Below are 10,844 nucleotides of genomic sequence, written 5' to 3'. Positions count from 1 at the left end.
CTACTCTTTTTTCGTAAAACATCCAAATTCACATTCACATGAAACATTGTCTATTCAAAATCAATACCACCAATTTACCAAACGACACCCCTATGGTCCGAAAACTTAGGCTTTAAATCCAACAAAGTAACAAAGAAATTAGGCGGGCCACACTGGGGTTATCACGCACGAATGCTCGCGCAGAATGGAGTGATCGACTGGCTTGCCCGCTGCAGGGTGTGAACGGTTGAGCTGGCAACACTAAAGACGTTGGCGGTTTGTTTTGTGTTTGTTAAGGTCGGTGTACACGATGGGTCAAACTTGGCTAGTCTATGGGAAACTGATATAACTACGACGGAATGAAATCGCAATAACGCTTGCACCCTGTCTAACGCATAACTGTGTCCCGTAGGTTGGCCAAAATTTGCGTTCCGCTTTACAGGAAAGACCCTGACCATAAATCCATGTTATTCCATGGCATCCCTAAGTCACAAGTAATCTTCTGTAGCACATGCACATGCGGTTTCGTTCGTTCAAAAAAATAGTCTGGCTTGCCTGCCTACATATCTAATCATGTCTGTGTGACGTCACTTAGCTGTCTACACAATAGGCAGACAATATAAAAAACGTTTATTAAAAAAAGAAGATAAAATTACATAACTATATATATATATATTTTTTTTTTTAAACTGTTTCACCTCTTTCAAGTAACTTGTCATTGGAAAAATACAACTTATACAACGCTTTAAAAATTAATCTTCAAACATAATCATTTGTAATAGGCAGAGACCACCCTAACTCAAGCTTTGGATAACGAATTATGAGTTCCGAAGTAGAAAGCAACAACATAAATTAAGTTAGAACTACCATTCATTCTTTTAATCGTTATTTTATCAGTTCTTAATTCGAAGATTAAGTAGCAAGTTAACGAATGCAATAGAAGTGCCAAACTGCCGCGGAACTTGCCACAGATAACATCTAAGGAGCGATGGACTTGGGAATTGCAATCTGCCAGAAGTATTAACTATGGGGTGTTTCTTATCTGTACACTTAGTTTTGGTATTCGATCACTCAATCAGGATTAGGTACTCTTTTGGCAAACAGATGGCGTCACTTTCGCTCGATGTCTGACCAGCCATAGCAAGAGTAATTGAAATTAAAAAGTTTCGGTAAAGATTTTTTATTATAATTCATGACAGTTATGTATGTAATGGACGTAGGTACGGTTTTCCTAAAATGATATTTGGTCTAATAATATTTTCTTGGCCTCAATAATAAAAGCGATGTGGTCGACCGAATGCAATGTCCCCGTCAGATTTAACCCTTTGAATTACAAGAGCCCAAAAAGCAAGCAATAACTGTCAGAGTAATCTTCATGGTTTCAAGTCAAGTCACTTAACAAGAGCATGTTGGCGTGAGTGTAACATTTTTTGATATGGCAAAATAAAAGGCCTATTCATATAGGTACCTATTTGGAAATAACAACAACAGATAAAATAAAAAGTAACTAACTTTTTCATCTATAATAAGACCGTATTAAATGACTCTGATACCAACTTTTGCCATCAAATTAAGTAGAAACGCAAAACGGACAGCGCACCATCATCCCTGCATCTCCCAACACCTTTGACCATAAGAATTAAGGTTTAAATTAGCTTAGTTTAACAGTAAAACTGTGGCGTTGTATCGTGTGGAGCGACATACGTTGATAAAGGCGCCTCAGATAGAGGAAACGCAATAAACCATGTCAATAATTGGTAGGGACGCGCCACTGTTTGGCCGCGAGAGCTCCTGTGTTCACATTAGGTCACTTGAGGGTCGTAAGGGATTGAAATATATCATATTGAATTGAGAGGCCTTTACATCATTATATAGCAGTTTATTAAGGGTTAATTTTGGAAACGTTTTAAATATTTAGTTTGTAACAAGTTACCGGAGGTGTTTCGCGGTTATCAACACACTTAATATGATTTCCGTTCCGGAAGCCGTGCCGTGCCACTGCCAAGTGACGACCACCTTTATATTCCGACCGGCTGAAAATTAAACATTTCACCACGGTCAAGTAAATACATGTAAATTGTAGCCTAAATTCCAGTATCTACTTGATGAAAATGTAGGCACTTCTACATAATATTAGGCCTACATTTGTAAGCGTAAGTGTTGTACATTACTGTCTATTCAATGTAAGCAGTCCATATCTAAGTTATATGGAATGGAAATAGTTATTTGTACAACAAGAGATCAAAGTTTGATATTTCTTCGAGTGCTTATTTTGGTCCCGTGCAAGGGAAAGATCGCTACGCTCGTGAATCTAATTTAGAATCTCGAGCGTAGTACGGGACTCAAAACCGCACGAGATGTAAATAACTTTGATCTCGTGTAGTACCTACACAAAAATTTTCACGGGAGCAGTGAGAACATACCTATTAGAAAACTTGAAAAATGTCCTTCTTCATCACTTAATACCTATACACTCATGTTTTCTTAAGATATACATAAACAATTAAGTTTAATTACCGCAATCGAACACAAAAACAAAACGTAATAATAAATTTCAGTAAAATAATATGGAAATAACGAACAACAACTGAAACATCAATCGACAATTTTTTTTGTAATAAAAAAACATTGTAAGGTACGGTCCGAATTGCGGATACGTGTCTATTTGTCAACTATAGTAGAAATTCTTAAAAGTAAAATAATTAATTTTGCGTAATAACCTGTGTATTTTTTGAGTTCATTATTTTAATTGTACTATAAAATACCTAAAATATAGTATTTTTATCAGTTTTTATCAAATCTTAAATATTATTTTTATTAATTAATTATTAAGAATTCATACTCGTACGTGGTTTGGAACGATGCGTTCTGAATTTTTTCGGGGGTCTATTATAAACCGTCAATATACCGTTGAATGTCGTTTGAACTTTTTTTGTCTGTTTCTTTTTGCTAACAGCGTGAAAGGGATAGAGATAATAGAACTCAAGTATTTCGAACTTGTATTAGACCCCGCATGTTGAAATGACATTTGACTATAAAGGTCACTTGAATGTCATTTTGTCTCACTCAGTGAGCAAAATCGCATTTTGCTTCTTAAAAACAGTGAGCAAAATCGCAGCAAAGTACCCTTGTTCGAGCTGCTGACGTGAAAATAATTTTATGTCTACAGGTATGGTTGACGAAATATATTTTGCACCGATCTCTCGAACAACTAGTATGTCAAACCTATTGTTTTTATTTGTAATACAACCAAAAAGTGTACTAATATGGACAGCCAACCGAGGGGAGCCAGGGTTGCGTCTTCACTGTAATTTATGACGTATACCAATTTGTAGGAATCGTATTAAAAGGCGGACGCTAACTGTTGAATGGCCCGAAAAATGGGGTGACATCCTTGAATAAAGATGCGTTGTGTTAACACTGCTGTTTTATCTGACGGCTTGTCATAAATTAAATGTGGGTAAAAATAAAAAGTATATTCGGGTGAATACGAATATTTTGGACTAGTGAGATATCCTAGACGTTTTCACGAACAGATTAGAGCAAGATAGACTTTTGAAAACCAGTAACTTGTTAAAAAAATACAGTAACTTTATACTTTAGCGTTTGCGTAAAATCCGGTAGTTCTGATTTTTTGCAGACTTGTTTATGATGTTGGCCCATTGAATAATCCAAGTTTGAGACCTCGAGCGCCGAATGCAACTTTGTAGAAAATCGGAAAAACCGCGAAATATTTGTGGTTTTTTTTTAGATTTGGGCGATTAATTATAATCCTAAAGGACTGCTTTTTGATAGTACTTTCTAAAGACGTTTCTAAAGTAGACTAAATTTGCTACAATACGAGACTAGAATTATCTCTGCAGATTGAATAGTTTCCGAGATAAGGCCTTTCAAAATTCATAATGATTGTAGTCTTCTAATCTTGGCCCATAACCTAAGCCTCAATCTTAATTGTATTGTAAATACAAGCTTACGTCTTAAACTGTTTAACTTGTTATTTCTCGTAATGTGTGACTGCGACATTTCTGGCGCTAATTGCATCGACTAAACAGCGCAGTGTCGGGGTATAAACCAAATTATAACGCACCATAACCTCCGCTGACAACTCACTCGTGTAATGGCGCCCGTTTTGGCGGGAACGCGCTGCACCGAGGCGAAGGCGACACTACTATACAGCCAGTTGACTAATGCGACTGTGTTAATGGTGGGTGAACGATAAAATATATTTTATGAGTTTTTGTCATTTAATCATAAAATTTCCGTAGTGCAGCAATCTGTTTAGATTAATATGTTGCGTCAATAAAACCCGAGACGAAAAGTTTTCTTTTAAGTGTGTATTAGATTGAAGATTTGAAGAAATGAGTACAGAAAGAAACTCAAATAATGGAGTTTCTTTCTGTACTCATTTTTTCAAAACATATATACTTATATTACTTATAAAACTTATTTTAAGAACCTTAAAAATAAAGTCAAAGCAGAAACGGTGCTGGCAGGCAAGTAGTTGCTTACCTACCAAAGAATTGACTTCAAACGTTAACTGTCAATTAAATTCAGATTCAATACGATATGCCAATCTTTAAACCGGAACAAATTATCACTAAATAATAAGTGAAACATAATACCTACTTACTTACATAAATTCAAAATGTGTTGGCTAGGCTGGGCAGCTATATTTTCTCTATTCTCCTATGTATATAATGGTCCACTAGTACCACCACCACCAAAATAAGTATGTATCGTCATCACCAAAATAAAGTTGTACTATGTTTATAGAAAATTGTTTTTATAAAAAAACTCCTCGTTTATTCTTTTTATGTTCAATACACAATATTAATAACTAAATGGCTTATTTTCCACAATTATTAATTTCGTTTAGTAGTACCACTGTATATATATTGTATGTAAATAAATGTTTTAGCCGGTTTTCCACATATATATAATATGTACGTAAATTTATCATTTGTTTGCAGTTAATTGAATACCTACGACATTTGATTTGTAATACTTATTTTTCTTGCAGGTTTTAAAAAATGGGAAACACCACGTACCAAGAAAAAAATCAAGTGGATGTCTTGAAGTAAAGAATCGTCCCTCAAAGTGTAACTTTGTTGTAAATATTTTACTCGTATTTTAACAATAAAATATTATTATAAATATTTGTTTACATTCTTTATTTGAAACAAAAACTATGCAAATACGAAACGCATCGCCGTTTATTTTGACATTTACGCTCGAGCTGTCAGTGTCAAAGTCAAACGCGTACTGTCGTGTTTATCTGCCGATTGTTTTTGTGATAAAACTGCATTAAAACTACACAATTAAAAGGTGTTACAACCTAAAGTATCCATTTTTAAGTTATATGGCAATATTCTTGTGATACCAAAACGCTCTACCCTTACAACAAGTGTGTAGTATTGGCCGGTTTTTGTGCCCTGTACTTCTGCCTACAAATTTTGCCGCGAAATGTCTTCCCCGGTTGAGATATCCGATGATGACGATTGTTTTGAAGCCCCAGTACCTTCCAAGAGGATAACAAGGTCAGCTGCTGCGAGTAACAAGCCAGCCGTTGTGGAAGCATCAAGTGAAATCGATTCAGATAACACAATAGATTACAGTGACACAAACTTGACCTCAGACGATGATTCAGAGCTTCCCGAGGTTACATTAACTTCAAAAAAGAACGCTGTGATCAAAAATCTTTTCCCTAAAAGTGCTAAACCAGGAATGTCCTCAGGATCCAGCACAAAAATGCCCGTGTGCCTCAAACCCAGCACAAAAATGCCAGTGTGTCTCAAACCCAAAGTACCAGGGTTTGAGAGGATAATTGGTGGTGTCACTGTTAATTTACCGGTGGAGCCTTATGGCTGTCAAATAGCGCTGATGTTCAAGGTAAATATTTGTAAATTTTTATTTATTTATTTATAGCCTTATATCAGAAATACATTTTTATACTATATTTATAGTTTTCCTTAATCTACAATAACGGATTCTGTGTACCTTTGGGCTTTACCCAAATCCTCTCCACTCTTCCTTATTTTGCACTAATCTGGTCCATGTTTTAGTCCTTCCAGCCATGTCTTCTTCGATTTCATCGGACCATCTTTTAAATTGCCTAGCTCTGTTTCCTTTAGAGGAAATAAAAGAACAAAAAATATTTGTAAATATACTTTTATAAATATATGTAAGAAAAATTCGTAAGGTGAATAAGGGTAAATGTGTGAATAGACACAAAAGTAAATTATTTGCACTTAGTGTCCATATGTTACACTTACAGATAAAGACCGATCTTTGCTCGGAGAACATATAAAAACTCATAAATGCGCATTTTCCCAGAGATAAGACCTAGCTAGATCGATTTATCGCCCCCAAATACCCCCATATAGCAAATTTCATCGAAATTGTTAAAGCTGTTTCCCAGGTTCCGGAAATGTATATATATAACTAAACAAGAATTGCTCTTTTAAATATAAAGATAGTTTATTATTCAATTAGGCATATTACAATGCGCTTATGAACGTCAAATAAATCTAATGAAGTTATTATATTTATGAATTATTTATTTTATTGGGTGCATGTTGTAACCTAAGATATAAATAAGACCTACTGTAAACGCATGTATGCAATTAATGATATGAATATGAATATCATCATCATCATCATATCAGCCAGAGGACGTCCACTGCTGGACATAGGCCTCCCCCAAAGAGTGCCACAATGACCATCTTGCGCCACCCGCATCCAGCGGACTCCTGCGACCTTAACCAGGTTGTCAGTCCACCTTGTGGGGGGTCTACCCACGCTGCGCCTTCCGGTACGTGGTCGCCACTCGAGAACCTTTCCGCCCCAACGGCCCTCGGTTCTACGGGCAATGTGACCCGCCCACTGCCACTTAAGTTTAGTGATTCGGAGGGCTACATCGGTTACTTTGGTTCTGCTGCGGATGGCCTCATTTCTGATGCGATCACGCAGAGACTCCAAGCATAGCCCTCTCCATTGCCCTTTGGGTGACTTTGAGCCTTCTTATGAGGCACACAGTAAGCGGCCACGTTTCAGTTCCATATGTCATCACTGGCAACACACACTGGTCGAAGACTTTCGTCTTGAGACACTGCGGAATATTGGACAAAAAGATGTGCCGTAGCTTCCCAAACGCTGCCCAACCGAGTCGGATTCGTCGATTAACCTCTTTCTCGAAGTTGGACCTACCTAACTGGACAGCCTGTCCTAGGTATATATAATCGTCTACAACTTCAAGTGTAAGGAATATGAATATATGTTGTGTCAATCTTGTGTAGGTGATAACGGCAATCAACAAAGGACAAAACTGCTTGTTGGAGAGCCCCACGGGCTCCGGGAAGACACTGGCCCTGCTCTGTGCCGCCTTAGCATGGCAGCAGCATATGCGAAGTAAGTGCATTCTATTATATACAAATATCAATTCATTTATTATATATTGTAAAATGGTTGCTCTGACCGTATACCGATACAGGTGACACTCATACAATGAAAGTTACGTTCATTCCATTCGTGCCAGCTTTCGTGAATCAATGTGTACGGTTTGCCTTCCTGCGGTATTATGGCAACAATTTCGTCCTGCCACCTAGCTAGTAGATGTTCTCTGTTTCTAGAGCTAAAACAATTATAATTACAAGGTAACTGTAGCTAATATATTAGCTGTAGGTATACTGAGGGCCTACCGCTAACCACGTTCGATTTGTTGCCTCTCTGTCGCACTTGTAAATTCGTACGTGTGACAGGAACAACACGTCGAACGTGGTTCGCGGTAGGCCCTCAGGAAACACGGTGGATGTCTTGTAATATACTGTTACAAAAGCAAATAATTTACGCAATCACACTCCGATTTTGGTTGCCCTTTTAATATTTGACAGGCAATATTTTACATTGTTGACGACTGGTCTGGCCTATTGGGGAGTGACCCTGCCTGTGAAGCCGATGGTCCTGGGTTCGAATCCCGGAAAGGGCATTTATTTGTGTGATGAACATAAATATTTGTTCCTGAGTCATGGGTGTTTTCTATGTACCTATATAAGTATGTATTTATCTATGTATATCGTCGCCTAGCACCCATAGTACAAGCTTTGCTTCATTTGGGGCTAGGTTGATGTGTGTAAGATGTCCCCTAATATTTATTTATTTATTAGAGCTGTGGGTTGTACTGAATTCGTAAGAATCGAATCCTATGAACTGAACGCATAACCTTCTTCTTCCTCGCGTTATCCCGGCATTTTGCTACGGCTTATGGGAGCCTGGGGTCCGTTTGACAACTAATCCCAAGAATTGACGTAGGCACTCGTTTTTACGGAAGCGACTGCCATCTGACCTTCAAACTCAGAGAGGGGAAACTAGGCCTTATTGGGATTAGCCCGCTTTCCTCACGATGTTTTCCTTCACCGAAAAGCGACTGGTAAATATCAACTGATATTTCGTACATAAGTTCCGAAAAACTCATTGGTGCGAGTGTCGGATTGAAAGTCGCATACTACCACCAGCCACCAGCCACCAGCGCTTCTAACTGAACGCACAACCGTGCCGATGCATCTTATCCCGAACTAGTCACGCGAACGGTGACGTAATATATCGAGTTAGCGAACTTCGCTGCGAATTTTACCGCTCAAGTGCACAAAGTTTTGGTGTAAGGACATTTCGGCCGCGGGACGGGAACGGGAATATAGTTGTATGTGAGAAATTGTACAATCATCATCATTATGACAATCATACATCGACAAATCTTCTTCCTCGCGTTATCCCGGCATTTTTGCCACGGCTCATGGGCGCCTGATGGGGTCCGCTTGACAACTAATCCCAAGAATTGACGCAAGCATTAGTTTTTACGAAAGCGACTGCCATCTGACCTTCCAACCCAGAGGGGAAACTAGGCCTTATTGGGATTAGTCCGGTTTCCTCACGATGTTTTCCTCGATGTGTTCCTTGTGTGTTTGTGTGTGAATCGTACATCGACAAATGCTAAACGAAAAGTAAAAATGTATCAACGAAACGACGGTGCGAAAAGTCACGTGATTATTGTTTGAGTTTCTATTGTTTTCTATCAACGATTGTCACTTGGCTAGGCCCCCTGAACAGTTCTGAGCGATACTTCGTTGTTACAGACGGAAACACTTGCTCCAATAGTTAATGCGAAGAGCTAAGTAACATTTGCTCTAAACTTTTTTTTTGTGCTCTACCTAGCACAAACAGTACAAGCACAACCTAGGTTTGAACCCACGACTTCTGACCACCACACACGTCTTCTTCCTCGCATTTTGCCACGGCTCATGGGAGCCTTGGGGTTCGCTTGACAAATAATCCCAAGAATTGACGCAAGCACTAGTTTTTACGAAAGCGACTGCCATCTGACCTTCTAACCCAGAGGGGAAACTAGGCTTATCGGGATTAGTCCGGTTTCCTCACGATGTTTTCCTTCACAGAAAAGCAACTGGGCACCACCACCAGCCATATGAAAGGTTAAAGATTTGATAGAATACTTAGGCCCACTTGCACCATCCCACTAACCCGGGGTTAAGCGGTTTAACCGTCAGCCCAGTGTCAAATTGTACTGGTAACCATGGTAACTCCACAGGTTTAACCGGTTAACCCCGGGTTAGTGGAATGGTGCAAGTGGGCCTTAGGTATTTAACCGGACGCAGCTTGGATCTCACTCTCCCAAAGTTTTTGAGTGCTGGTGGCCTAGCGGTAAGAGCGTGCGAGAGTTCGCGGGTTCAAACCCCGGCTCGTACCAATGAGTTTTTCGGAACTTATGTACCTACGAAATATATATCATTTGATATTTACCAGTTGCTTTTCGGTGAAGGAAAACATCGGGAGGAAACCCGACTAATCCCAACAAGGCCTAGTTTCTCCTCTGGGTTGGAAGGTCAGATGGCAGTCGCTTTCGTAAAAACTAGAGCCTACGCCAATTCTTGGGATTAGTTGTCAAGCGGACCTCAGGCTCCTATGAGCCGTGGTAAAAAGCCGGGATAACGCGAGGAAGGTATGTTTCAGTTATTGTAAATTGATACGGTTTAAAACACGGTTAAATGTCACTAAACTGGAATCTCTTCATTGCAAAATTGGCATTAAATAATTCAACCCCTAAATTGCAGTTACAGTGCTATGCACACAAACATTGCATGCGGCAAATATATTCAGTATCGGCGAAGCGCAATTTTCGTGTTAGGCCGTTGGCGATGGTCGCGCGACAGACTCTATGATTTATGGTATTGTGCCGGTGTATACCGAAACGTTCGCTCCTGGCATCGGCACGCAAACACTTGTCTATGGACTAAAGAGGCATTTTGTACAAACAACTATGTGAATATAAATATTGGTTAGTTTCCGTCGTCAAGAGGTTTGAAAACCTGTGAAGGTCTGATCAAGTGATCACCCATAAAAATACTACTTACAGTATTAAAGGATGACTCACGTTAGACCGGGCCGTGTCTAAAAAAAACAATTGCTGGATCGAGAGAATAAGTAAGTTTACCCCAGCTGATAATCGCAAGAAAGGCACACTTACATACCTAGTGCTATAGCTAATACCTTCGTTTATTAATACCCTTATTACCTTACACTACAATAATGCTGTAAAAACAAAACGCCCAGTTAAAACCATTATCATAGTTTTCCGCTATCTCAAAATACACGATTACATTAATGGTGCAACGAACGTACTTATAATCAACAAAAAAAAAGCAATTAATCTTTTCACGTTGGCAAATTAGCTTGTTGCTATGTTAAAATACGTATCAATGCATAAACAATGGTGCCATCAAGTAGGGTAATTAATACTTAGCACCCGCCAAATTGCGCGCTTTTTGCCGCCAAGGCAATGTGGCCATGCCATACTA

General features: G+C 38.9%; 1 protein-coding gene across 2 annotated transcripts in view; it reads left to right on the top strand.

Annotated features, from left to right (window-relative positions):
* Nucleotides 1-5,259: 5,259 nt before the first annotated feature.
* Nucleotides 5,260-10,844, top strand: part of LOC134800167 (Fanconi anemia group J protein homolog) — a 106,978-nt gene continuing 101,393 nt past the window's right edge. The window contains exons 1-2 of one of the 2 annotated variants that reach the window (XM_063772644.1): nt 5,260-5,868; nt 7,275-7,386. In XM_063772644.1, the coding sequence (XP_063628714.1) occupies nt 5,443-5,868; nt 7,275-7,386 (538 nt within the window). In that variant the 5' untranslated portion in view covers nt 5,260-5,442. The remainder of the gene's footprint in view (nt 5,869-7,274; nt 7,387-10,844) is intronic. The other variant, XM_063772642.1, reaches the window with a different exon arrangement.

Source organism: Cydia splendana, chromosome 19, assembly GCF_910591565.1.
Source record: "Cydia splendana chromosome 19, ilCydSple1.2, whole genome shotgun sequence".
Lineage (NCBI taxonomy): Eukaryota > Metazoa > Arthropoda > Insecta > Lepidoptera > Tortricidae > Cydia > Cydia splendana.
This window is presented reverse-complemented; position numbering and strand designations above follow the sequence as displayed.